The 27,852-nt window shown below is 40.5% G+C and overlaps 12 protein-coding genes and 1 non-coding gene across 13 annotated transcripts; 7 read left to right on the top strand and 6 right to left on the bottom strand.

The window, feature by feature from the left end:
• Positions 1 to 51: 51 nt before the first annotated feature.
• On the bottom strand, positions 52 to 1,917 carry MDM32 (Mdm32p; the record flags this gene model as incomplete). The annotated part of the gene is made up of 1 exon (XM_018367981.1): positions 52 to 1,917. The coding sequence occupies one exon, from the start codon at positions 1,915 to 1,917 to the stop codon at positions 52 to 54; it is 1,866 nt and encodes a 621-aa protein (XP_018219363.1).
• Positions 1,918 to 2,386: 469 nt separating this feature from the next.
• Positions 2,387 to 3,211, top strand: PNO1 (Pno1p; the record flags this gene model as incomplete). Its single annotated transcript, XM_018367980.1, has 1 exon — positions 2,387 to 3,211. The coding sequence occupies one exon, from the start codon at positions 2,387 to 2,389 to the stop codon at positions 3,209 to 3,211; it is 825 nt and encodes a 274-aa protein (XP_018219362.1).
• Positions 3,212 to 3,476: 265 nt separating this feature from the next.
• ELG1 (Elg1p) lies at positions 3,477 to 5,840 on the top strand (the record flags this gene model as incomplete). The annotated part of the gene is made up of 1 exon (XM_018367979.1): positions 3,477 to 5,840. One exon carries the CDS (start codon positions 3,477 to 3,479, stop codon positions 5,838 to 5,840), a length of 2,364 nt encoding a protein of 787 aa, XP_018219361.1.
• A 301-nt stretch (positions 5,841 to 6,141) lies between these two features.
• THI80 (thiamine diphosphokinase) lies at positions 6,142 to 7,149 on the top strand (the record flags this gene model as incomplete). The annotated part of the gene is made up of 1 exon (XM_018367978.1): positions 6,142 to 7,149. One exon carries the CDS (start codon positions 6,142 to 6,144, stop codon positions 7,147 to 7,149), a length of 1,008 nt encoding a protein of 335 aa, XP_018219360.1.
• A 1,124-nt stretch (positions 7,150 to 8,273) lies between these two features.
• Positions 8,274 to 8,345, top strand: DI49_4977. The gene has a single exon. It is a non-coding gene; the product is annotated as a tRNA-Gly (tRNA).
• A 327-nt stretch (positions 8,346 to 8,672) lies between these two features.
• Positions 8,673 to 9,662, bottom strand: LSC1 (succinate--CoA ligase (GDP-forming) subunit alpha; the record flags this gene model as incomplete). Its single annotated transcript, XM_018367977.1, has 1 exon — positions 8,673 to 9,662. One exon carries the CDS (start codon positions 9,660 to 9,662, stop codon positions 8,673 to 8,675), a length of 990 nt encoding a protein of 329 aa, XP_018219359.1.
• Positions 9,663 to 10,053: 391 nt separating this feature from the next.
• On the top strand, positions 10,054 to 12,759 carry ARP8 (Arp8p; the record flags this gene model as incomplete). The annotated part of the gene is made up of 1 exon (XM_018367976.1): positions 10,054 to 12,759. The coding sequence occupies one exon, from the start codon at positions 10,054 to 10,056 to the stop codon at positions 12,757 to 12,759; it is 2,706 nt and encodes a 901-aa protein (XP_018219358.1).
• A 709-nt stretch (positions 12,760 to 13,468) lies between these two features.
• On the bottom strand, positions 13,469 to 15,832 carry SFL1 (Sfl1p; the record flags this gene model as incomplete). The annotated part of the gene is made up of 1 exon (XM_018367975.1): positions 13,469 to 15,832. One exon carries the CDS (start codon positions 15,830 to 15,832, stop codon positions 13,469 to 13,471), a length of 2,364 nt encoding a protein of 787 aa, XP_018219357.1.
• Positions 15,833 to 16,460: 628 nt separating this feature from the next.
• RUP1 (Rup1p) lies at positions 16,461 to 18,455 on the top strand (the record flags this gene model as incomplete). Its single annotated transcript, XM_018367974.1, has 1 exon — positions 16,461 to 18,455. The coding sequence occupies one exon, from the start codon at positions 16,461 to 16,463 to the stop codon at positions 18,453 to 18,455; it is 1,995 nt and encodes a 664-aa protein (XP_018219356.1).
• Positions 18,456 to 19,087: 632 nt separating this feature from the next.
• On the top strand, positions 19,088 to 20,971 carry SIA1 (Sia1p; the record flags this gene model as incomplete). The annotated part of the gene is made up of 1 exon (XM_018367973.1): positions 19,088 to 20,971. One exon carries the CDS (start codon positions 19,088 to 19,090, stop codon positions 20,969 to 20,971), a length of 1,884 nt encoding a protein of 627 aa, XP_018219355.1.
• A 474-nt stretch (positions 20,972 to 21,445) lies between these two features.
• On the bottom strand, positions 21,446 to 22,555 carry IDH2 (isocitrate dehydrogenase (NAD(+)) IDH2; the record flags this gene model as incomplete). The annotated part of the gene is made up of 1 exon (XM_018367972.1): positions 21,446 to 22,555. The coding sequence occupies one exon, from the start codon at positions 22,553 to 22,555 to the stop codon at positions 21,446 to 21,448; it is 1,110 nt and encodes a 369-aa protein (XP_018219354.1).
• A 456-nt stretch (positions 22,556 to 23,011) lies between these two features.
• On the bottom strand, positions 23,012 to 24,211 carry BAG7 (GTPase-activating protein BAG7; the record flags this gene model as incomplete). The annotated part of the gene is made up of 1 exon (XM_018367971.1): positions 23,012 to 24,211. One exon carries the CDS (start codon positions 24,209 to 24,211, stop codon positions 23,012 to 23,014), a length of 1,200 nt encoding a protein of 399 aa, XP_018219353.1.
• Positions 24,212 to 25,237: 1,026 nt separating this feature from the next.
• EFT1 (elongation factor 2) lies at positions 25,238 to 27,766 on the bottom strand (the record flags this gene model as incomplete). Its single annotated transcript, XM_018367970.1, has 1 exon — positions 25,238 to 27,766. The coding sequence occupies one exon, from the start codon at positions 27,764 to 27,766 to the stop codon at positions 25,238 to 25,240; it is 2,529 nt and encodes an 842-aa protein (XP_018219352.1).
• Positions 27,767 to 27,852: the final 86 nt, after the last annotated feature.

Here is a 27,852-nt window from a genome sequence, read left to right as displayed (position 1 = left end):
GTGTATTATTGATATGCAAGAGAGAGTCTGGTAAAATGTGCTGCGGAATGATTAAACCATAGCGCCAAATCCAAATAACAGTAGTTGTGATGCAAAGGTGGTACCCCATTGTTTCATCCAGTCGTTTTTGTTTCTAAATTCCCAATCATCGACTATTTTGGTCAAATCAACATATAATTCCATGGTGATTTGGTCTAATATTTGATTGATATTAACCAGTTGCAAATCGGAAAGGTTTTTAACCATCTTACAGCGCAACACTATTTCATTGGCATCCGAATTGGGCTGATTATGGAACTTAATGATTTCTTTGGTGGAATTAGAAGTTACCTTTGTAGTTAAAGGATATGATTTTCTTTGCCTATTGATCGAGACATTGGGAGAGCTCCAGACTATGGAATTTTTCAGCAGTTCGTTTTCGGCGAAATCTTTCAATATTGGATTAACCATTCCTTCATATGAATTGATATACATTATAAGAGGTTTCAATTCATCCAGCGAAACAATGCTGTCACCCGTTGATAACATTGGTGGCTCTTGAGGAAAAGTTGTTTTCAGATCCTTACAAGTGACCTTTAAATCCACTACAGCATATTTGGATTCTGATGATAGTTGGGAGGTGGAGTTCGTTAGCATTATATCGGCCAAAATTTCCACTTGCCCGTCTTTTAACCAGTTGAATTTACTGCTACCGTTGAATTTCAAGTCATTGACGTTAATAAAGTTTAATCTTAACGTCGTTATGTAGTTAGGATCATCCTGGTGAGTTACCTTTTCGTCATTTTCGTGATTATTATTAGTAAAATCGAATTTTGATGTTACCATCTTACTTTTGTTACTATTTTCAATAACTGCTGTTAACTTTTGTTGTCTCTTAAATAAATTGAAAAGAGAATTGTTTACTGAACCAGAGAATGTCTTGGCGCTCAAAACATCTGAGATAAAATGGTTTAACCTTAATCGTGGTAAAGATAGATTATAAATGGCAAATTTTAACATTGGCGTCTCTGGGCTACTACGAGATTGTTTTAAAAGAATCTCTGAGTCCGTTATTTCAATATTGTTTGAAGATTTTAAGAAATTTTCTGTCTTACGATCGTCCTGAAAAGAGTTTATTAGGTTAATAAAATTTGACAGATTCAAGGTCCCTCTAATACCGTAGATGGAAGCATTCGATATCATACCCTTACCGAATAGCCAGTTTTTCAGAGAAACAGTCAAGTTAATGTGATGAAACTTTAAGTCCATATCCAGGCCTTCATCCTTAACGTTTAGCTTTTTTATTGTTATTGAGTTTGACTCCCAATCTGGAGACAAAGCAACAGTTGACGGCTTGTCATCTGAAAAACTAATCTGCAAACCTCCATCGGAGCGGTTATGGCCCTTCAACAGAAATTTCAACAGCGACTCATAAATTTTTTTTTCATGGATATATTCCTGACTGAACGCGGAGTTCATAACGAATAGATAGAACGAAATAAAAGTTGTAGTGCTCAGTATGAGCCACAACACCTGCGATAAAAGCAGCCACGATACGATAATGCTTATTTCGTTAAGGGAAAACGGCCTGTTGTTTTTTATAAGGATCCACTTTAAGTTGATCTTGAACCTCTGTTGAAAATTCCTGGCATCTGCCAAAAGTGTTTGCTTAAACTCTCGCTCATTATTTTTCCTTAGCAGAATGGTTTCGATATTGGAAGCCTTGGCCATGAACTTATCATTTGTCGGAAATGACCGCATGAACCGTTGAGCCATCAAACACCTCACGGGCAACGAACTCTTACGAGGTGGTACCAAAGACCGGAAATTTCCATGGTTAACGACGGTGTAAGCGCGAATATGATGTCTTACGAGATGACTTGTAATTGAAAGCAAGGACCGCCTTATTATAGGGGTCTGTGAATGTGTGGCTAACATGAATTGTTTATGCCTCCCACCACCTGATTATATATACGAATCTTCTTCCTTATTGGGACTCCCTTATACGGATCCATATATACTTTTACATCACACTAGAATTAATCACACAATTAAGGAATGATTAGAGCCAATAACGAGAGGAAAAAAAAAACCGAAGAAAAAACCTATATATGCCTTCTCACGATTTTACAAAACCTAAATAGTTGAMAAGGGTAMGAATTAGAAATTAMAGGGTTTTGAAACTTTGAAGTTAAAAAAATATAGGGTAAAGAGTAAAAAGTTTACGAATATCACCTACCACGGAAAATGTAGATTTTGAAAAAAAAAAAAAAAAAAATTTTATTGTAATTCCGATGATCATCACTAGAAAAGGAATAGTAGCTGTAGTGATAAGTAGTATTAAAAAAAAATAGATTAGCTTCAACTTGAAAGGAAAAATAAGTTTGAACAGAGAATAGACTACAAGATGGTTGCACCTACTGCTTTAAAGAAGGATAACATAGTGAGTGTTAACGGGGAAGACAGCAGCAAAAGCAGAATTATAGGAATAAATAATACTGAAAGCATTGAAGAAGACGATGACGATGACGTTCTATTGGAGGATGTCAGCGATAACACAACAAAAGATGAGGGAAATGGCGAAGATGAAAGTGAGAAAGTGAGGGAATCCAAAACCGTAGTGGTTGATGACCAGGGGAAGCCTCGTTTCACTTCAGCTACCAAAACACAAGGTAACAAGATAAAATTTGAATCGAGAAAAATTATGGTCCCACCACACAGACTGACTCCATTAAGAAATAACTGGACCAAGATTTATCCTCCATTGGTAGAACACTTGAAGCTGCAAGTCAGAATGAACTTGAAAACCAAATCGGTGGAACTGAGAACAAACCCAAAATTTACCACAGACCCCGGTGCCTTGCAAAAAGGTGCCGATTTCATCAAGGCCTTTGCTTTAGGGTTTGATCTCGATGATTCCATTGCGCTACTAAGACTGGATGACTTATATATCGAGACTTTTGAAGTCAAAGATGTCAAGACACTAACAGGAGACCATCTGTCGAGGGCCATTGGTCGTATTGCTGGTAAAGACGGTAAGACGAAGTTCGCTATTGAGAATGCCACAAGAACAAGAATTGTCTTGGCCGACTCCAAAATCCACATCTTGGGCGGGTTCACCCATATAAGAATGGCAAGAGAATTTGTAGTCAGTTTAATTTTAGGTTCCCCACCAGGCAAAGTTTACGGGAACTTGCGTACCGTTGCATCTAGATTAAAAGAACGTTACTGAACACAACCTGTGGCTTTTCTCCATTTGTATAGTAAATATTGTCTCAAGGCAAACAAAGTATAAGTACTCTTTTTTTTTTCTTTTTCTATTTCTCTTTTTTTTCAAACGCCTAAACGCGTAATGCTAGCGATGATAACTTAGTTTACTATAATGTTAGCCGGCTATTAAAGGTACATATTTTACACAGTTAGACTGTTCGACTTCTTTAAGCTGGGTTGCATGCCACTGTAGCATTGGACTGTTAGATCCAGAGAAGGTTTTCCCAATGAAAAGACACGTGTCTTTATCTGACATATTGACAGGCAACAAGAAAAAAGTAAAAAGACAAGATACTCTTCAGATTACCATTGATGAGGATAATGATACTAAACCTGGTACTTTCAATGCCAAAACGACCAATCATGTCAACTCTCCAGTAATACTTCTGAATCACTCTATGGTCAAGCCAATTGACGCCACGCCCACTACTCACCTCTCTGCCAAAGAGTTTTTGATGATGAAACACGCCAAAGAAAAAAGCGATGATACCAACGATGATCTTATTGTCATCGATGAAAATGTCTCTAAACATGCGAAAGTTGTTTCTTCACCAGAACAGGATGATGATATTGCTATAATATCCACATCAAGAATAAAATCATCGCTGCTTATCGAACGAGCTGCAAGACTAAAAAATCTACTCAAGCATGAAGCAATAGATACTTCGAAGAGATTTAATAGCATTTCCAAACTAAAAGAAATTGAGCCACCACTATCACCGTGTCAATCATTTCACCCAGATGATGATTTGGATTTATTATATGAGTCTGTTGAAATACCACTCCTTTCCCGCACAATACCGTCACTAGAACACCATTTCACTCCGCATGATTATGAAACACTCAGTAAAGGTAAGAAGTTGACCGCCTCTACCCCGGTCCGTTACCAAACTTCTAAATTATTTGACACAAATGTCAAGAGAAACAAAAACGTATGGCCACAACTATTCAAGCCAGCTACATTAAAGCAAGTTTTGATTGAACCTAAATCAAAATCGCAAATAAAAAATTGGATTGAAACATCTTTCCACATACTAGAGAAGCCTACCGCAAGAAATCGTTTATTAAACATATTAAGACCCAACAAACAACAAGGGATTGACGACGAAATTGCTAGTTTTATCGTACCTGACTTCGAAGAAAACGAAAAGTTACGCATAGATTCCCACGAAGATGGCGAAATAAATCCTAATTTGCGTGAATTTGTGCCCTTAATGATCATACATGGTAACGCGATAGGAAAGAAGACACTGGTACAAACAATCATGAAAGAAGTTGCCGGTGATGATAACTCGTACCAAATATTTGAAGTAAATGCAAACATGAACAGGAGTAGGAAAGATCTATTTGAAACTCTACTAGATTTCACAACTACACATTATGTCAAGGACTCTTCGAAGAGGAAATCCGATTATGGGCTCGTACTATTCAATGACGTTGATGTATTATTTAAGGAACATGACAAAGGATTTTGGTCAATGATCAACAAACTCTGCGAATTCTCAAGGAGACCTCTGGTATTGGTCTGTACTGATTTGTCATTTGTCCCTAATGAGTTTATTACCTTGGCAAGCGAGCAAGACTCTTTATTTCATACTAAGAAAATTAGTTCATCTACGATTCATGCATTTTTAGCAAAATATATGAAATCGTTACAAATAGAAGTTTGCGACAATTGGCTTCAAGATATGATAAGACAAAATAACGCGGACATTAGAAAATGCTTAATGTGTTTACAGTTTTGGTGCGTTGATACCGAGAGTGATTTGATACTATACAAGAACGAACCGCCGGCTTCAACATCAATGTGCGGTTTGAGTATTGAAGAAATGTTAAAAATAACAGAAATATTATCCCTAAACGATGTCGTTGGCCAAGCAACGCAAAATCACTCAATGATAAGACAGGAAGTAGATTCCACTATAATGACACCAGAAAACATTTGTGCTTTCCAAGATCCAAACATGGATGATGAAGCGAAACTAAAAGCTGATTACATGATAGATTATAAACTGCATTTAAACGACCTCAATAAGCAGAAATTATTACCATTCGAATTGAATGTTTACCAATATATCCAAGAACTACTGGAAGCCCACTTTCATTACAATCAGGAGTTGTCACCAAAGCTTGACGACGAGTTGCTTATTAATAAGTTCAAAAAAATGACTGGATCTACAATAAATTTTCTAGCCTCTAGGGTACCGAAATATGACCAATTACAGTCAACAAGAAGAACAAGAAACTCTAAAAAAATTTCTGACATCCTGGACCAATTCAGGGGAATTTATAATGTCGATACTCTAGACGAAGATGTCGAGTTTCATATGTTAAGCAGCACTACCCAAAAAATGAGAGCAGAAATCAATCCCTACGTTTTCGAAATCGCCAAAAGTGATGCCAACGCCAAGAATGAAAACAAACAAATATTTAAGTGTCATAGCGGCAACGTATCAGAAAGACGACACAAGGACTTGATCTACCAGCTATCACAAGATGGAATCTTGAGAAATATTTGGTTTAAAGCTGATCCAAACATAGTGGTAAGTAATTGGAACCATTTTCGTTCAGCAATTTCGAAACACAAATAATACAGATACAAAGTTCTATATAAACATAAACATATACATATATATGTAGCAGCCCAGTAGAAATATTTCAGTATAGACATGAACTTGGCAACCGTGCCTGAATCGCTTTCAACACGCTCCTCGGTTTCTTCTAATAGTTGCCTTTAATTCACTAGACTGCATATTTCAAAATAGCGAAAAATGCAAAAAATGCGAAAAACAAGAAAAAAATAGCTGATGAGAACAAAAAATAAAGAGTAATAGATAAGGATTTCATAAATGAAGTTAATCTTTTAGGGTGTTATATTGTGGCAAAAATTGCATGTTATTTATTTCCTCGAAAAGTGACAAAAAGTCGAATAATATAGGTATGAGTGAAGAGTGTATTGAAAATCCTGAGCGAATTCAAATTGATGCTGACTCAATCAAGCACCAAAATCAAGTAAATTTGAAAGAATTGATAAATCCAAACAAGGGCGACAATTCTGCTTTGCTTATACTGAATCAAAAGATCGATATTCCTAAAGAATTGTTCTACAAGATCTGGAAACTTCATGACCTGAAAATATGTGCAGATGGCGCGGCGAATAGATTATATGATTATGTAAAGGACGATGAATCCATAAGGACCAAATATCTCCCTGATTATATCATTGGTGATCTGGACTCACTATCAGAAAAGGTTTTCAACTACTATAAGGAAAAAAATGTTGTTATAATTAGACAAACCACACAGTATTCAACTGATTTTACTAAATGTGTAAATTTAATTTCTCTACATTTCAATTCACCAAAGTTCCATTCCTTGATATCCAACAAGAACGCTCTTCAGTCAAATCATGGAATTGAGTTAGAAGAGGGTATCCATACTTTATACAATAGTATGACCAAATCCTTAGTTTTTTCGCAAGTGACTCCAATAAGCTTATTGGCCCTAGGAGGTATTGGTGGTAGATTTGATCAGACGATCCACTCAATAACGCAATTATACACCTTATCCAAAGAGGCGAGTTATTTTAAGCTGTGTTACATAACTGTAACTGACTTAATTTTCTTAATCAACAAAAATGGAACTTTAATTAAGTACGACCCTCAGTTTAGAAATTCTTGTATAGGAAATTGTGGATTGTTACCTATTGGAGAAGCTACTGTGATTAATGAAACTCGAGGTTTAAAATGGGATGTTAAGAATTGGCCCACTAGCGTGGTCAATGGAAGAGTGAGCAGTAGCAATAGATTTGTCGGAAAGGAATGTTGTTACATTGACACTAAAGATGACATAATTTTGAATATAGAGATATTTGTTGATAAATTAATAAACTTTTTGTGAAGCGGAGACTTGCAGTTTAACTAGTCTACAATATAACTCTTCCTCCCTGACCAGTCTTCATATTATCGCCTGTGAATAAAGAGAATCAGATTGTTAAATTTGTGATTAAGACTTGACAGACAGCTTTACTTTAGCCAACACTCGTTGAACAAAAAACTTATGACATGCTAGAGTACCCTCTTGTATCTTTCTAACCGCTAATATGCAAAGCGATTAAATTCATTAGGTGCGTACCCTTTACATTCCTTATTGGCCGATTGTGAGCTTACTCGTCCAGAAATTTACTCTGTAATAATAGTTGTTACGTAATGACAGTAATATTCGGTTTATCCAACATAGGACACCCTACGAGAAAAAGTACATATTCCTTCAAGAGACCGAACCAGGCATAAATGGCGAGATGAACTGCTTTCAACCAGTAGCATTTTTTTATTACATTGTTTGCTAAGTGGCGCACGTTCATATAGTGTTCATCAAATTTAAACCTCCCGACATATGGCATGAAAGCAATGGAAGAAAAATAGACGCATTCTGCTCAAAACCAAAGTCAATTCATACTTTAATCGAACCGAGACGGACAATAGTATCTCATGTTCTTATTTATTGACGCTGAGTAGGGTTTGATGACAATGAAACACAAACAATGAAAAAAGCAATGAAACAAAGCCCCATAATTTAATTTTGTTCACAACACTGTTAATAATTAGTAGTTTAATAAGTAGTAATACTTTAGAATAAACAATCCTTTTTTTAAAAATATGTAATATGGTATACAAAACACACACACACACTGATTGGTTATACGAGAACGAGAAGCAGAGGTTTAGACATAATATAGCACATTGATACTACGTTATTGGGATAACTAATTTTTTCTTTATATGTTAACTTCAAGATAATTTATCAATTTACAGATACATTAACTTCATCTCGCTAATTATTGAATTTGCAACATAAAAATTTTAATTTATATTATCACTAATATCCTTATTTTAGAATAAATGATTAGAATTAAAGCACATCCGAAACCGCCTATTCTGACAAGTACATTATGAGACGTCTGTCTGTTCAGGGGTTATTGAGATTAGTTTATTGATCTGGCTAGGTAACAATTCAACTTAAAAGCGCAAGTGGTTCAGTGGTTAGAATTTATGCTTCCCAAGCATGAGGCCCGGGTTCGATTCCCGGCTTGCGCATGTTTTTTTTTTGTCAGATGTTAGATCCTCTGCACGCAAACTCAACCCACGACAGCCGTTGTCAAGAAACCTTTCTTGATGTTGAATGTTCGTTTACCCTTTATATCCAGACATTTAGTAACAACACTGCCAATATGATGATATTCAAAAATTTTTAGTAGAATTTATAAAGATAAATGAATATATACAAAAGAATTTATTTATATAGGTTGTAAAACGAGAGCTACAAGGAAAAGAAAAAGTCAAATCAGCTCAACACTTGTTTAAGCAAAAAAAGAGACACCAGAGCCTTTTTCTTTTGGCTTTTTGTTCCTCTTGCTAATAGAATCATTTGAATTTGGCAAACTGGTCTAGCAAAGCTTGTCCTAAGTAACCTGGAGATTCGACAACAGCAACTCCAACGTCTCTTAGAGCTTGCTTCTTGGATTCTGCATCAGTACCGGACCCTTCCACAATGGCACCAGAATGACCCATTCTAACACCTTTCATTTGACCAGCAACAGCTCCGGCAATGAAAGATGCCACGGGCATTGGCTTACTCTTGCTGAAGTTGTACTCTTTCAGGAATTGAGCGGCTTCTATCTCCGCTTTACCACCAATTTCACCCAGCATGATGATACCTTCTGTAGTTTCATCTTCCATGAATAACTTCAAAGCATCGATGAAATCAGTACCAGGGAATGCATCACCACCCATACCGATGACTAGAGATTGGCCAAGGTTAGTTTTTGTGGTTTGTTGGACAGCCTCATATGTCAAAGTTCCGGATCTAGAAATAATACCGATCTTACCAGGTAGGAAAATTTTTGGAGGCTGAATACCGATTCTGACCTTTGTCTCCGGGTTAATGATACCGGGGCAGTTGGGTCCGACCAGTCTTGTTTTGTTTTGCGATTGCAGCATTTCTGCAACATATAACATGTCATGCTGGGGAATACCTTCAGTGATACAGACAGCCAAGGGAATTTCAGCTTCAATAGCTTCCTTGATAGCAGCAGCAGCAATTGGCGGAGGGACAAAAATGGCGCTCGCAGTTGCGCCAGTTTCCTTAATGGCATCTTTCACAGAAGCAAAAACAGGCTGGCCCAAATGCGTCTGGCCCGCCTTCTTTGGGTTTGTACCACCAACGACGTTGGTACCGTACTCTTGAGAGATACTGGCATGGAACGTACCTTGCTTGCCTGTAAATCCCTGAAAGATCACCTTAGTTTCCTTGGGAAGCAACAGATTTTTGATTGTCTTATCGTAAGGAACAGATTCTCTGTGGAAGGAACGACATATTCTTAATGGCGTTTTGGTAACAGTAGATCTCAACATTGCTAGTAGAAAAATAATCAAGGAATGGAGTAAAACTAATATACGCTAGAGATGAATATGGAGTGGTAGAAAACAAACAGAACAAAAAATAAGGGGGCCCCGACTCTCTTTTCAGCTTGTATATTGCTTAAAGGAAAACAATCGTAATACACCTATATATGCGCAGTGTGCTGTTGATAAATCTCGATCGGCTTCTTTCAAGCGATAGTCGCAAAACAACCAAAAACTACTTTTCCAATCGGGAAAGGTTCTCGAGAAACGCCGTTCTTGGTTTTTGCTTTTATAGCAACCGGCTTTGGGCCCGAGGTCGGGGTAGATCGGCTATCCAGCAACCGGTTGTACCGTGCGAAACGACGTATGAATTAGAAACACGAATATATCGAGATGGTGAATGCCTAGAAGTTGGGCAGTACGCAATGGGCTGCTGGCCGACAGCCTCAGAAGGACAGCAGCTGGCGCGCGAAACATGTCACAGGAAGAAGCAGAATCCAGTATGGTCTACGAAGAGCCCATTGATATTCCATTAGAGGACGATGACGAGGACGAAATGGAGGAAGAGGAAAACAATGTGCGTTTGAGCAGCCAGGCGGACCAGGACAATGGTGATAATGACTCCGATGATAGCGTCGATAACGGAATCGGATCCGAGACGCCCAGAAGTGTCACGGGTCTTTCGGCTGATCCAAGAGACGCTGCAGAAGAGGAAGAAGAAGAGGAAGAAGAGGAAGAGGAGGAGGAGGAGGATGATAACGATGGTGACAATGACAATGACGATGAGAATGACAACGACAATGATGGAGAAAGTCCCAAGGATAAGAGGGCACAACCTACTGCTCAAGCCAGTAAGCGGTACAAAAAATATCCCAAGTTAGACCCCGCAAAAGCACCACCTGGTAAGAAGGTTCCACTACATCTTTTAGAGAAGAGAAGACTGGGTCGTATAAAGGCTGCAGAAGAGTTTGCCAAAACTTTGAAAAAAATTGGGATTGAGAAGGTAGAAGCGACTACTTTACCTGCGACGGGTTTATTCCAACCTTTATTATTGATTAATCAGAAGAACTACTCATCTGATTACCTTAAAAAAGACGACCAAATATTTGCCCTTAGAGACAGGAAGTTCTTGAGAAACAATAATACCACTCAAGCGTCTAGCACCAACACGCCCGATGTTGTGGATATGAAGAGTTTGCCCAATTCAGAACCTAGCACGGCTCCACTTAACGACGAAATAGATCTAAACGACCCAACCGCAACTATCGTGATACATCCAGGCTCCAATTCTATAAAAATTGGTTTTCCTAAAGATGAACATCCAATAGTGGTCCCAAATTGTGTAGCAGTGCCTAAGAAATGGTTGAATATCGATAATGACCAGAATGAAGGAAATATGTTCTTACAAAGAAAGCAGTCAGAAGAGTTCGAGAGCATAAAGTCAGAAATGGAAAAGAATTTTAGAGAACGTATGAGATACTACAAAAGAAAAGTACCGGGAAACGCTCATGAACAAGTAGTTTCTTTCAATGAGAATTCTAAACCTGAAGTAGTTTCAGTAAAGAATGACCCCTCTCCGATAGAATGGATTTTCGATGATTCAAAACTATACTATGGTTCAGATGCACTAAGATGCGTCGACGAAAAGTTCGTTATTAGAAAGCCTTTCAAAGGCGGCAGCTTTAACATCGACTCACCGTATTATAAATCGTTGGCAGAGTTAATCTCGGACGTAATTAAACTTTTGGAATACGCTCTTGATTCAGAAACTCTAAATGTAAAACCTACCAAATTTAACCAATACAAGGTGGTATTAGTGATACCAGATGTGTTTAAGAAAAGTCATGTTGAAACCTTTATCAGAGTTCTACTGACTGAATTACAATTCCAGGCAGTCGCCATTATTCAAGAATCGTTAGCCACCTGCTATGGCGCCGGGATAAGTACTTCCACATGTGTGGTGAATATAGGTGCCACTGAGACAAGGATTGCTTGCGTTGACGAAGGGACAGTTTTAGAGAACAGTGCAGTTACTTTAGATTACGGTGGAGATGACATCACAAGGCTCTTCGCCCTTTTATTACTGCAGAGCGACTTTCCATTACAAGATTGGAAAATCAACTCCGAACACGGCTGGCTTCTTGCTGAACAGTTGAAGAAAAATTTTACTACTTTCCAAGACGCAGATATAGCTGTGCAGTTATACAACTTCATCAACCGCTCTCCGAATCAGCCCACGGAAAAATACGAATTCAAATTATTTGATGAAGTTATGCTGGCTCCATTAGCACTATTCTTTCCACAGATTTTTAAGTTGATACGTGCTTCATCTGACAAAAACTCCAGCTTAGAGTTTCAATTACCCGAATCACGTGATCTTTTCACTAATGAACTGAACGATTGGAACTCCTTGTCACAATACGAAAGCAAAGTGGGAGACCTGTATTGTAATTTGAATGACGATCTTAAGATTTTAAATAAAACATTGGATGCTCATACCATGATTGACCAACTTCAGGATAAGCCTGAAAAATACGGGAGCACTTCCAAAGAAAATTTAACACCCTTAGAAAAGGCTATCATTCAAAGTATAACAAATGCTTCTGTAACAGCAGATGTCACAAGAATGAGTTCCTTTTATTCAAACATTCTTATTGTTGGTGGTAGTTCCAAAATTCCAGCTTTGGATTTTATTCTAACTGATAGAATTAATATTTGGAGACCTTCTTTGTTGAGTTCCACATCATTCCCACAATTTTACAAAAAATTGACCAAGGAAATCAAAGATTTGGAAAGTCATTTTGTCAGTGCACCTGAAAAGACAGAAGAAGAGAACAAACAAATCTTACAACTACAAATTAATGAAAAAGTGTTGACAGAACTCGATGAACAACACCAAATTATTGAGCATCAAAACGGCAATGAACATCTTTTCCCAATCAGTATTATTCCGCCCCCACGTGATATGAACCCTGCCTTAATAATTTGGAAAGGTGCTAGTGTTTTGGCGCAAATAAAACTTGTCGAAGAATTGTTTATTACAAATAATGATTGGGATGTCCATGGGAGCAGAATCTTGCAGTATAAATGCATCTTCACTTATTAAAGTAGTGTATATTCGGAAATCATAGTTTTGTATAAAAACTATCAAATCAAGATATAAATTTTTATTTGTTTAGTTTGATTTTCTCTCTCAGAAAGTAAGCAAGGAACGGATGAAAAAAATGAATGAATTTTGGCTCTTTTGTGCAAAACAATTGTAGTAACACTTCTAAAGCATTAGTAAATAATGAAATCTCAATTGATTTTTAATGATTGTAATGGTTGTTAATAGCAATTACATAAATTTATATATATATATTGTAATAAAGTACAGGATTTTTAGAGTGTATCGGAAAGGTGCAGTTTTGTTTATGAGTTATATTAACATCTGTTCTGTAAAATCTTGTCATTGTTTTGAAACGGTTAGTAAAGGAAACCGGCTCAAAAGCAAAAAGGCAGATATTATTTTTTATACGAATTAAAGGGTGAAAATGGAAGGGTGAAAATGGAAGGAAGAAGTGGAAAGTGAAAAATGAAAAATACAATGTTGTGAGGGGGGGGGGGGGGGATGAGAACTTAATAAAACAACTACCAGAGTTGGTAAAAAAAAAAAGAGAGTTATAATCACAAGGATTTGGAAAAAAAGAAGTGAATAAAATGTAAAAAAAAAATTCCTGTTAAAGTGCCCAAAATGAAAGGCAACGCATTTTGGTTGGCACGAGGTGGTTGCTCCGCATTCCCGAAGAACCGGAGAGAAAAAGGATAAGTAGGACTCACAACCTGACCTTCTTAGATACTGGTGTGGTTTCCCCTTTACCTTTAGGATTAGCATTGGCTGAACTGCTATCATCCTTATTTAATAAGGAATAAACACCACTCCCAGATCTTCTGATAGTATCAGTCTCGTCATTGCTTTTAGTGACGTTTGTTGTGGGCAACGATGGCTGCGGTAGTTCCATCTGTGATGTAGGCTGCGGGTTCGATATGCTTGTGCCGTGTTCGACGTTCATTGGAGAGTTTATTAAATTTGAAGAAACAATGGGTAGATTGTCCATGTTTTTAGGAGTAGGACCCGTCAAGACAGAGGGGTCCAATGGAGTTGCTGAATCCGGAGCGCAATTGGCTGCTTTATTCAATGAACGAAGCAGTCCCTGTTGAGAGTAGCGAATAGGAGCCGGGTTGTTGGAAACCAGGGTGAAGGAGGAGGAAATTGAGGTGCCCGAAATGCTTGATTTAAGTGAATTTCTAGGCTTGATGTATAAACTATCTTCATTCAACGAGGATCTTGGTGTTAATTTCAAGGGGCTGTTTCTCCTATCGTTGGGTAAAGAGCTTGTAGACCCGAGAGTTCTCATTTTTGGTTGAGAATACAACCTAGTTGTGGGCTCATTTATAGGATATATAGGACTTGGAGCCGTATTTTGAGGGAGACACTTGTTATAGTCACGGATCGATGGATTGACGTTCATGATGGGGTAGTTCAGTGGACCTTGGACACCGACACTGGCCGCAGGTGTCAAGGGGTCCATAAGAACGCTATTGGTTCTCTTGGTGTTGCCTGGTTTGTTGCCGTTCTTCGAGGCAAAGGGATTGTGCATCATTTGCGGAGTGTTGAAAGTGTCTGCGTACTGTGGCGGTAGCTGCTGGATGGGTATGGGCTGATTGATGAAGTTCGGCATATGCGGTGGTTGTTTCGCATAAGTCATGTGTTGTTGATGTTGATGTTGATGTTGTTGTTGTTGTTGTTGTTGATGTTGTTGTTGGTGTTGATGATGTTGTTGTTGTTGTTGTTGTTGATGTTGATGTTGTTGTTGTTGTTGTTGTTGCTGCTGCTGTTGCTGTTGCTGTTGCTGCGGTTGGTACTGGATAAAAAACTGGGATGGCGGTACGGAAGTGGTGTTGAACCTTGAAGGGATGTTAGCGCTCAATGCTGATTTCTGCGGAGCGTACTGGTTGTTTGGAGCAACCATTATTTCGTATTGGGGTTTGTGAGCGGATACTGGAGTGGGAGCGGTGGCGGTTGAAATGGCAGCGCCAGTAGCATGCAACGCATCTATTGTGCGATGTGTTCTTGACATCACGTGCTGCTTGAAAGTGAGCATATCGTTTTCGAATATCTTGAGTTGGTTTTGGTGGTCCTTAATGATGTTTTCGGATTTTTTTTTGCTGACATTCTTGAAGGTGAAACTTTGCGAACAGAAACTGTGCTGCAGGGAAATGAAGTGCTGCATAGACTCTATAATTTTGATCATATCGAAATTGATGTCCTTCAAATGGGTGAGAGTTTCGTCCTGGAAACTAAGCGGTCTGCTCGTTTCCTGTGCATCCGGGTTATTGAATTCTAACGGGCCGTGGTTTGCGTTTTCATAAGGCACGTGAGAGAAACATTCAGGGATAGAGCTGCTGGCGCCCGGAATTTGCGGGATGTAGGTACTGAAGGCGCTGGAAGTTGAAGCCGGGTCTTGCGCAGAAGAGGGTCTTGCTCTTATACTAGAGTCCATATCGTAGTTCTGGTTACTCGAGTTCTTCCTGCTGTTGATGCGCGAGGAAGCCCTTCTCTTGATGTGCTTGAGGCTCTCGATATCGCCCTTCTTGAAAATACCGGAGCTATGCTTGAATTCCCAGATCTTGGTGGGGTTGCTCTTTTCCTTCTCTTGCGAGCCGGCGCCGGTCGTTTCTTCGCCACTGCTGTTCTTGTTACCACCGTTATCGTCGTTTGCGTTGGCATCATCGTTGGTATTACCATCGTCGCCACTGTTGGTGTCGTTGCTAGTATGGTCGTGCGACACCTTGTGGAAGCCGTAAATGTTCAACTGCCTCACAAAACTCGTGATATTGGTATGCTTGAAGTACGTGGCCAGGGCTTTACTGAACCGCTCCACGGGCTTGATCATGAAGGACAGACCGGATGGAGACCACCATATCAAGTCGTGCAACGAGTCGTCCTCCAGGATCTGGTACAACTTATGAATAAATATCGCATTTTGAGGAGGTCGAGGCCCTACCAGCGTCTTCGAGCCATGTTTCTTGGCGTCCTCGGGAATGTCGCTCCCCTCGGCGCCGCCATTGGCTGCTGCAGTTGCTGTTTCTGCAGCAGCAAGACCACAAGAAGCGGATGCCATTTCCTCTTCGTTCATGTTTTTTTTTTTTTGGACTGTTGCTAGCGTATGCTATATAAGACACTGGGGAAACCTATCCGATAATTTACTTTTTTACTCGCTTGCTTGCTTGCGTGTGTTTTTTCAACCCGTCACTCTAGTCGAGATCGTTTTCTTTTTTCTCTTTTTTTTCTGCTTTCTTACTCAAGCTGTCTGTGAAACTTCCTCTTCACACCGGTACAAACTCTTTAAAAATGCACGAGTAAGCTGGAAGGGGGGGTACGTTTCGCCACTCGAGGTAGTGTACTTCTGTTTCTCCGTGCGTGTGCGACACTGCTTCAGCGACCGTGTGTGCGTGTGGAAAGAGGGTTCTCGTTGCCAGCTGAAAAACTTTATGTCGAATAAAAACGTCTTCTCATGTACTGAACGTCTATTTTTCCGCCGGAGATGCACGATGGATGCGCTGCGAAGGCGCGCAGACCGGGCGGGTGACGTCCGGGCGGCCCGGCTCGGGAGCAGGTTTTGCTATTGTTGTTGAAGGGTAGTTAGTAGTGCGAGGTCGGTAAAGAAAGGACGGGAGAGAAGCAAGGGGAAGGACAAGAAGGACAAGAGGGACAGTCCGCATCGATAGAACAGATAAAACAGTGTTTGAGCTTATTGGCAAGCGATGATGGACAACCAGGCTGTGAAGTCGCTACTGGAAATGGGTATTCCCCACGAGGTGGCTGTGGACGCGCTCCAGAGAACCGGTGGCAATTTGGAGGCTGCAGTCAACTTTATATTTTCTAATGAGCTGCCGGAGCAGGCGAGCACGGGTCAGCCCATGATCTCTGAGAATAGGATGGTGTCCGATGTTGAGACCAGCACCTACGACGTTCCGAACTCTGGCGACCAGGATATTGATATGCCTGACGTGGTCGGTGGTGATGGTGATGGTGAGGCCTACGACGACCTGACCGACGACCATAGCGGCTCCAGCAGCTCCAATAGTCGCGGGCCGGACCACTACTCCATATCGGATACCTCCTTGCCGCCCCCTTCGTACAGTATAGTGCAACACAATCAATTCAAGTCTGCCGTGGACGACCCGACGGTCGTCTTGCCGCTGCCCTTGAACTCGCTGATCGAGAGTTATTTTGGCCTGTTTGCGCTGCTTGCGTCCATGTACTTCCCGCATGTGTTCTTGAAGCCGGACTTCCAGGATCTGAACTATAGGCTGGACTGGTTCAAGGGGTCATCCTTCGCAGCACCTAGGTACAGGCTCGCCTACCGCGAGTCAAATGACGGCTCTACCACATCAGAAATTGTGGTGGCCAGCGGGCTGAGCAAGGACCCGCAGCCGCACCTGCTGTGGCAGTTACAGAAGCTCATCTCCGTGGTCAACGCGAAGGCATGCGAAAGAGCCTTTGTCTCGGCCAAGCTGTTCACGCTGTCTTTGGAACCACAATTGAGGTCCAAGTTGGCTGATTCCGAGCATCTTTACGAAGTGCTCCCCACGTTCATCAAGTCATTGGCAGTGGACTTGGAAATGTGTCCGGGGATCAGAGACCGAGAAACAAGAAACCTCTTTATATCATCTGCCTTACACACTCCAGATAAGAACGAACCGCCCATGGAGACCTTTTTGTCTCTGTTCCATTTTCTGCCAGAGGAATACGATTCCAACCTGTACAAAATGTTTAATGTGCTGTTGTACCCTGAGGAAGAGGAGGAGGAAGCGGGAAATGTCGTATATGGCGGTGAGGGTGGGCACCAAGATGGGGAGTACTCCGAGCCCGAGAACACGTTGAAGGAAGTGGCACCTGTGCTGACAATACTGTTCAATGAACTAGAAACTAATACAGAGACAGTGACGCTTCCCAACGGTGTGGACGTTCCACTGGAATTTTACCCGCAACTTTACACGAAGCGTTGCAAAGACCAACTAATAAGACACATCATTTATAAGCGGAAGCAAGCCCGCATCAAGTCCAGATCTTTACTCCAAGAGATCAACAATTTGAAAAGTTACCAAGGTAAAAACATATCCACCATCTTAGAGTCTACGCTAGCATATTTGCAAGCGGACAAGAAAGATGCTGATAACGAGACCTCGAAGCAAATCGCGTCATTGAAAGACACGCTAAACTCTTCCAGGGCCGCTAAAATGGAGGAGTACAAGGACTTGGCATCTAAGCTGCACGGGGAATGGAACCTCTCACACCCAGAGATACATATCATCAACACCGCCAAACAGTTGGGGTTGATTGAAAATCCATACATTCTCTCGATGGCAGCACTATCGCCTTATTCCTATTTCACTAGAGAAAGAGACGGCGAGTGGTCATGGACACAGAGTAACACATTGGGCACAGAATTCAAAATAAACAAATGCTCGCCTTCCGCGGTTCAAGAAGCCATCAGGCGTGGAACGAAATTTGCAAGTGAAATGCCTCTGATGTTCATATACTGTGAGGAGGGGAAAATCCCCACCAACGACGAAGTCGCGAAAGCTTTAGAGAACAATACCGGGTGTGTAAAGTTTGCCAAAGATGACCAAAATTCATTGAACACTTTGCGTGCGCAGTTCAACGATAGCACTGGCAATATCAGTACAAACTCCGACCAAAGTATCGACAATAATAATAGTAACGATAACGATAACAACAACGACTCCGATTAATTAGATAGACCTACATACACTTTTAACAATGCAAAATAGCACCTGTGTTTAATGACGATTTCAAAAGTTCCAGTATACGATGCTATGTATTTTTAGACTATCTAGCCGTCTTTTTTACGTTTTTAACACTATAAAACTGTCCAACGGCTACTGCGCCCGCAGTCCGAAAACTTCTATTTACGGGTATAAATCAAGACTTGAGGATCAAACAAAAAAAAAAAAAGGTTAGCAGATAAAGTGCAAATTTTGCATTTCTTTATGCTTCTGATCGAGAATGGTGCCAAGTTTCAAAAAATTAACAGCTTTACCTCGAATAATAAACCAGCGTGTTGTTCTTTCCTTATTTCTTTCTTTCTTCATTTCCGATTGTAGCTTCAACAATACCCTATTGTTTTAATTTCCAACTTCATTTCATTGAGCTTTCGTCATTTTTTTTTCTCTTTTTTGGTAAGATATTGGTATTTATTCGAGGTTTTCAATTTCTTCAATTTCGTTTTAGCCAGCCTTACTTTCACCTTCATCCAAGATCAAAATAGCTCACATTGTTCTCCGTTGCTTTCGAGTCACCCCTCTTTCACTTCATCCGTTGTCATAGTCATTAACTTTTGCCCATATTACTCTCAATTATTTGCATGAGATTACATTATAGAAGAAAGTTTAATTTTTTACGGAGGATACTTTTTATATTATGCATTTTTTCTCTGTATATATCAAGAGATTCATTAAGTCTGAATGCAAAAAATACGTTACTGGGCTCTAATTTTTCCGAATATCATGGTGGTTTAATAGACGATATTCAGGTTTTACGATGCTACTGCTGGTACAGGCAATGTGGTTCCCTATATGCTCCAATATTACAGCCTTCCGGTGCCAGTAAACTGGTTAAGGAAAAAAAGAACGTGTTGTGGAATAGGGTTTCTAAGAACATAAGTGCAGAGCCAATATATTCACTTGAAAACGGAATTTTTTACAATAGCTACTTGTATGTCCATGCCAAAAATAAACAGAGCAAGTTGAAAAATTCGATAAAAGAATTAGCTATAGCACGAGACTCAGCGTTAATTCCATTAGAAGTATTGAGAGACATCAACAAAATGGTTAAATCGAGTGACAGTTCTGTCTTCCATAACCACGTATACCAGCGCGATAAACCTACCTCACCTTGGTGGAAACTACTTTTTGGTATAGCGGTGGATTCAGACGATATATCCGTGTTTGGTGAGGAGTGGGTATACAAAGGAAGTGGCATATGGTGCAAGTATATTCTTAATGATGATGACAATGATCCGCCTATAGTAAATTTAGAAATGTATTTAGGCTCATCATTCATTGAATCAAGACCTTATTGGAAAGAAGTTATTCATGAATTCCACAGAAATAATATACCATCGTTGCCCATATCAATTACAAGAAAAATTAAGACTCCGCGTGCTCGTCGTGGGCCTTTGAACGGATTATCAGGGCCTTTAAAATCACCTGATAATGAAAACAACATTTTAAGATTACTTCAAGTAGATGAAGATTACAAAATAACATCTCCCCATATCCACTTTTCGAAGGGACAAAGGTCATTCAAAATCCTTCAAATGACAGATTTCCACTTTAAATGCACAGAAAACAGTATGACAATCATTAACGAAATAAAAACGGTAAATTTTATTGATCGCATACTCGCCTTAGAGAATCCGGATTTGGTTGTTATTACGGGTGATCTGCTAGACTCCACAAACTCCATGGACTACCAAACTTGCATTATGAGGCTTGTACAACCAATGATCTCCAATAAAATACCTTATGCAATTTCCCTAGGTGCATCTGATGAATCAAAACTGGCTGCATTGCCGCAAATAAAAGACTTTATCAGCAACTTACCTTACTCGTTTAATCACGTTGCAACAGAAGAGGGGCATATGGCTATACAAGTTTCATTCACAAAAAAATTGCTGAAGCATGCTCTCTTTGAAAGAGAAACAGACATTAAATATGAACCAAGTCCATCAGAAGCTTTATTTTTTATTTTTGATTCCTTCAATCCTGTGAATAACTTCTTGTTAAAGTACATTGATCTTATTGGGAAAATTGATTATGGTTTGACATTCCAGTACTTCCCCCTATCGGAATATAGACCGCATGGACTGTTTCCTATCATCGGACAATATAATGAAAGATCAACTTTAACCGTGGATACGTCTAGGTCTAAAGGCGAGGTTTCGATGATGATCGGCGGTAAACACTATAATAGTTTTCTTGATATCCTGAATCTTTGGAATGTGAAAGGTGTCAGTTGTGGACATGAACACAATAATGATTGTTGCTTACAGTCAAAAAACGAGATGTGGTTATGTTATGGTGGGTCCGCTGGTATGGGCGTGTCAAGGATGGAGGGCCTCTATCCAAATGTCAGGTTATTTAATTTGGATGACATTATGGATGAAATAACATCGTGGAAAAGGAGTTCTAATTTTGTTGACGAGGTTTACGATTATCAATATATTTATAAGGGAAAACAACAATAAACAATACCTTATGTTATGAGACAAGGACTGGCAGGTGGCAGATAAACGAATAGATAGACATAAAGCAAACGGTTCATTAGCCGATTGCATTATTCTTTATACACACTATGCCTAGTTTGATTTTTTTTTTTTCTACACTATTTAACTATCAATTGGAAATGCTAATGAGTGATGCTCGTTTATCTTTCTTCGGTTTTGTAGTGTAATCTATTAATAAATATCCAAGTAAGCATTGGATGTACAAAGTTCTTCAGGTTATCAAAAAAGGATATTAAAACGCTCATGATAATACGATTGTAACCTTGGAGTAAATCTTGATGTTCTTTTTATGTGTGTGTATATATATATATATATATATATAAATATCCCCTTCAAATTTTGCCCATTTGTCTCATAAACTATCCTGGAGTCATTATTTTGTAAGACTGGTTATATATTTATATAACAGGGGCTGGCTTAAAGAAAAGGGGTGGTTTATAATCTCTTGATGACTGCCTCAGTGAAAGAGGAAGTAGTAGCAGTACCAGCCAAATCGCCGGTTCTGTTTTCTGAACCAGATGCGATGGTAGACAAAACTGCATTCTGAATTTGATCAGCATGAGAAGTTAGGCCCATGTGGTTTAACATCATAACTGAGGACAAAAGTAGCGCAGTTGGGTTGGCTTTGTCTTTTCCGGCAATATCTGGAGCAGAACCATGAACAGCTTCAAAGATAGAGACTTTATGACCAATATTCGCAGAAGGAGTTAAACCCAAAGAACCGGCACTCAAACCAGAGTTCAAGTCAGATAGGATATCACCGTAAAGATTTGGACAGACAGAGACAGCATCAGTGTAGGAAGATGGGTTAGTAACGACATTCAACACTTTGTTATCGATAAGTTCGGTTTCAAAGGTAATATCAGGGTATTCCTTAGATAATTCTTTGGCAACACTAACGAAAAGACCATCAGCTAGTCTCTGGATAGTAGATTTATGTACCACGATGATTCTTGGTCTGCCAATGGCTCTTGCGTATTCAAAAGCATATCTGATGACTCTCTCGGAGGCCTCTCTTGTAATCAATTTGATGGATTGAACAACACCGGGGCAAACTATGTGTTCGATACCGGAGTATTCACCTTCAGTATTTTCTCTGATAAGGACTAAGTCAACGTTTTCATAAGTAGTCTTGAAACCTTCGATAGATTTGGCAGGACGAACATTAGCAAACAGACCGAATGTTTTTCTTAGGGTCAGGTTCAAAGATCTGTGACCTTTACCAATTGGTGTGGCTAGAGGGCCTTTCAAAGCAACTAAATTCTTGGTGATAGATTGTACGGCAGGATCTGGGATGGTAGTTAACCCGTTCACGAAGATGGGGCTTACATCACAAAACTCCCAATTTATGGGAACGTCTGCTGCACTAAAGATTTTTTTCACTGATTTAGAAATTTCTGGACCGATACCATCACCTTCGATGAATGAGACTGTGTATCTTCCCGTGGAAGGATCTGGCTTACCAGTGTATCTTCCGATGGAAGGTTGCTTGACGGTAGACAAAAACCTTCTCGAGGTGTTTCTTAAAAAAGTGTTTCTCAACATTATTATTATCTGTTATAGTAATATGTTATTCGCTCCTGCTAATGCTGCTGTGCGTATTCTCACCGAGTTAGTTCTAGTACGAATAAGGGATTTGTGATGGAGTCATACACTTGGAATATATATGTAAATAATATGAATAATAAATAAATAAGTGAGGAAGAAAACTTAAATAAGAGGGGTTTTCTGATGATGATTGTGATGAGAAGCCGAGTTGTAAAGACATACAATAAGGGACCTATGAGCTTTCCAATAACTTATATATTATCTTAACCGCACAATGGAAACTACAGAAAATATCGACTGACCAACCAGAAGGGCCCGTGTCATGCCCCCCTCGCCGAGACGCGGACCGAGATTGCTCGCCGGACCCGCCGAGTGTCGCAAAAGGGCCTCCGGGCGGGGCAACCTCTTTGCCGATTTTCGGCAGCAGCTAGCCTATTACAGTGGTGAGAACGACTAAGGGACCGTTCTAGAAGGGCTGGTGAGTCTTCTTAACCACGACTGCCTATGCTGTTTGTTCTTGGTCTTGTTTTCGCTTCTGGGACTCCTCTCCCTGGGGTCGTTATTGCTGCTGCGGCCGCCAAGCAATTTGCCGAGTTTGGGCGAAAGGGATTCTGCACTCAGGGTTCTTCCCTTGTATGTTCTTGGTACAGAGAGGCCGTTCTTGTCGAGGTCGGTGGGGCTGCAGGATACGGCAGGCTGCAGGATGAAATTGTTCGAGTCGGAGTGCGCACGTGACTTCGGCAGCATGTGGTTATCTATTGAAGGCATTGGGGGCTCTTCGTCATCGGAGTCAATGGCCATTTCAGGAACAACTACGTTGCTAAACTTCGCCACCATTCCTGAATTGGGGCTGGCGTTTTTGTTTGACTTTGCTTCATTTGGTATTATGTCGGAAGCGTGCGTGATGAGGAACTCGATGACCATCCTGGAGACTTCATACTCCCTTGGGTCCATTTCGTGTTTGGGATGAGAAAGTATTGATGGCTGAACAATGGCCGCTAAATTGCTTGCAGGCATTAAGTTTTTCTTTTCGTTTTTCGCAAACAAACTCAGCAACCCAACTAAATATAGTATTAGGTGTCTGTTTGGTTGTGGTAAGAGCATGTAGATGTCTTTGTAGTCCTCGATGATTTCTTTCTTCCCTTCGTCTATTTGGGGGTTTTGCAGAATTGGATTTCTGAAGACATCGTATAATGCTAATGGAACTAAAGGTTCACTTAATGCGTTCAGGTATCTTTTTAATACAGTTGCGATATCGTGGACATTGAAATCACTCCAGCCTTCAAAATTTCGGCCGAAATCAGATGGTTTGGAATATATACTTTGCAGTTCTTTAACACGTTTATTGCTACCTGCGATACGGAAAATCCCGATTGTGTCTAATGCATTTTCTTTCAAATATTGCCCGTTTTTCGCTATTAATATCGGAATGAACTCAGATTCGTGAATGTTTTGTTCGATGGCCACCTCTTCGTGGGCGACTCGCAGGGAATCTTCCAAAGAAACTCCAAACACTTTGCCGTCGAATTCGTTCTGTGAGCTGGAAAAAGTGTCTCTATCCCTCTTACATTTTACAGAAGACGTTGGGGACGAGTCGCCTTGAGGAGAAGGTTCTCTAGAAGAAGGCGTTGAAAGCAAATTTATGTTAAACATCGTGTTTTGCTTTTTCGATTCTGCTTTTATTTGTGTTACGTAGTCTGTGTTATAAGGTATGGTTGAAAACGTATTAATTTTATGTGCTATTCTTAGCTTTCGCACTTGCTTGTTTATTGTCTTGTAAGTACTTTTGTATACCACTATTACATACTAGTCTATTTGTACGTTAAAGACCCAAACGCAATCCAAGTTCTGAATTCTCTAGTATCGTTTCAGAGAATATTCTTTATATTTAAATGGAAAAGAAACGACGATAGTCTTCAATCTCGACGTTTCTTCGAAAAGCTATTTTCCCCAATGGAGGGTGAGGCAAGTAAACCGGAAGAGTAATTGCCTCTTTATTTCATCTGCAGGGGCTCAGGTTTCTCGGTAGGCTTGCCTCTAAGCCAAGCATCGGCCATAATAAGATATACGCTTTGTTTGCCCCTCCGGTTGAGGGAGTTTTAGCCCGATGGGGCTGCGTCTCCTCACTTAGGATTTTCCCTCTTTCCCTTTTCGCTCTAATTATAGAAATGCCTACATGCGGCGGGGTACGCCCACTATAGCCGCGGAAGCCGGCCCCCCTCTCCTTTTCTGCTAATGGCTCGGGCCAAAAACTATGAACTAGGTCCTGGTCAGATATACGTAATATTACGCTCCAGTAACGTCAGGTGTGTAATGAGACCCTGAAATTGATCTTCTCGAACGTTTCGCCAGTGTTATACACCGCAAGAGTGAGTTAGCCTGGTGAATCATGTGACCCAAGGAGATGTGGTCGTTCTCTACAATACTTCTAACTTGAGAGGAGAGGAGCACAGACAGAAAGGAAATGAAAAAGAAATCCATTTTTTTTTTATGATGGATCAGATTCGATTGTGACATTCGGAATATAACTATATGACAAAGATGTATAAAAGAATAATATATATGTATACTACCTTATTATATGTATTACGACAAATTTTTGAAGGGAAAAAAGAGTAAGAGAAATTTTATACTGTAAGGATTATTTGGTCAAACTCACATTCTTCTTATTCAAGCTTCTTATAACTTGTCGTAATATTCTTGCCAGCCTGGAACTTCTTCCTTCATACCGTGTCTCTTACGAGCAGCGAGAACAATTTCACCAGCCTTGGAGGTTGGGTCCAATGGGTCGGAACCCAARGTGGCCCAATGGTCGAAGACCATTTGTGGGAAAGCTTGACCACCAGTGGCTTGTCTCAATTCACCAGTGAAACCGAAAGATTCGTTGACTGGCAAGTAAGCCTTGACGGTAAACAATGGAGTACCTGGTCTTTGTTCTTCAGAGACGACTTGACCTCTCTTCTTGTTTAAGACGGAGTAGATACCACCGACAGCTTGTTCTGGACATTGAATTTCGACCAAGAAAACTGGTTCTTGAATCTTTGGTTCAGCCAACAAGAAACCGGCGTAGGTAGCTCTTCTCATGGTTGGGATGATTTGACCACCACCTCTGTGGATAGCATCGGCATGTAAGGTGACATCCAAGATGTTAACTCTGACGGATCTCATTTCTTCACCGAAAATTGGACCTTCCTTGGTAGCCCATTGGAAAGCAGCAACAACGGAATCCTTGATTTCGTGCAAGTATTGGACAGCCTTAGTTTGGTCGACAACCAAATTTGGACCGTTACCGTCTGGACCGAAACACCAGATCTTTCTGGCGTCAGTGACGTCCCAGCCGAATTCATCAGCCATGACTCTAGCTCTGGCCTTGAAATCATCTCTTGGGTTGATGACACCGTTTTCGATAGCCAAAGAAACTTCTTCTTCGATTGGTTCAGCCTTCAAGTAAATTCTGTTATGCTTGTTTGGAGACTTAGACAAAGCGGTTTGGGAAGATTCGGTTTCGACAGTTTCTCTGTAAGCGACGACTGGTGGAGAAATCTTCAATGGAACACCGGCGTGGTCTTGTTCCAAATCTTGCAAACAAATTTCCAAATGTAATTCACCGGTACCAGCAACGATATGTTCACCGGATTCGGACATGTAAGTCAAGACACATGGATCGGACTTGGACAATCTCTTCAAACCTTCGACCAATTTTGGCAAGTCGTTGGCGTTCTTAACTTCGACAGCGACTTGCACAACTGGAGAGACGGAGAATTTCATGACCTTCATGTTGTGAGAGGTTTCGTTGGTGGTCAAAGTACCGGTCTTCAACAAAAATTGATCGATACCGACTAAACCGATAATGTTACCGGCTGGACAGTCATCGATTGGTTCGACGAATCTACCCATCATCAAAACAACTCTTTGGATGGCCTTGATGAACAAATCGTCCTTCTTACCTGGAACGTAGTTTGGACCTTGGATTCTGACCTTTTGACCGGACTTAACAGTACCGGCAAAAACTCTACCGAAAGCGTAGAATCTACCCTTATCAGAGGTTGGCACCATCTTGGAGACGTACAACATCAAGTCAGCCTTTGGATCACAGTTCTTGATGGCAATACAACTGGCATCGTCAGCTGGACCTTCGTATAATTGTTCGGCTCTGTAAGCTTGAGCAGTGACTGGAGATGGCAAGTGTAAGATGATCATTTCCAACAAAGCGTCAGCAGCTGGCAAGAACTTTCTCATAACAACCTTCAATAAGGCCTTACCTTCCAAGTCCTTTTCGTCACCCTTCAAGATGATTTCCAACTTTTCTAGCAAGACTGGAATTTCTTCCTTCTTGAAGTTCATGATGGCAGTGAATAATCTGAAGATTGGGTCCAAGATGAACATGTTGAAAGCTCTTTCCAATGGCTTACCATCGGCATCAGTGTCCTTGTTGGTCCACTTCTTGGTCTTTGGGTTGAAGAAAGAGTCACCCCACAATCTTTCCATCATCTTGGATTGATCGACACCGAACTTCTTGGCGTATCTGGTGGCGAATTGACGGATGGTGAAAGCCCAACCGTGCAAACCGGAACCGAAGGCAACGGTACCCTTGGCTGGGTAGACTTGGACGTCACCCAAAATTTCATCGGCGTAGGTGGAGACGATGACGTTAACGGATTCAACAGTTCTGGCAAAAGTTTGGTATAAATCTTCCTTGGAAACTTGCAATTCCAACAAAGCTCTGTCAACCTTGTTGATAACAACAACAGGCTTAATTCTTTCACCCAAGGCTTGTCTCAAAACGGTTTCGGTTTGAACACAGACACCTTCGATGGTGTCGACGACAACCAAAGCACCATCGGTGACACGCAAAGCGGCAGTGACTTCAGAGGAGAAATCGACGTGACCTGGGGAATCGATCAAGTTGATCAAGAAGGAGTTACCGTCGGTCTTTTGCTTGATTTCCTTGACATCTTCGTCGGACATTTCAGAGTATAAGGAGATGGCAGTGGACTTGATAGTGATACCTCTTTCTTGTTCATCCTTTCTGGTATCGGTGAAACGAGCTTCACCGGCCTTAGCAGCGGAAATGATACCGGCTCTTTGGACCAAGGAATCGGTCAAAGTGGACTTACCATGATCGACGTGAGCAATAACGGACATGTTACGCACATTGGTAACTTTGTCCATTAAAGAACGCATTTGGTCAACAGTGAAAGCAACCATTTTTAACTAATACTAGAAATTCTTGGGTGCGTGGTCTGCTTTTCCTTGAGAACCGAACGAAATAACAATTGTAAATAAAACAATGA

Source organism: Saccharomyces eubayanus, chromosome VIII, assembly GCF_001298625.1.
Source record: "Saccharomyces eubayanus strain FM1318 chromosome VIII, whole genome shotgun sequence".
Lineage (NCBI taxonomy): Eukaryota > Fungi > Ascomycota > Saccharomycetes > Saccharomycetales > Saccharomycetaceae > Saccharomyces > Saccharomyces eubayanus.
The sequence above is the reverse complement of the archived record's forward strand: the minus strand, read 5'-3'. Positions and strand labels throughout refer to the sequence as shown.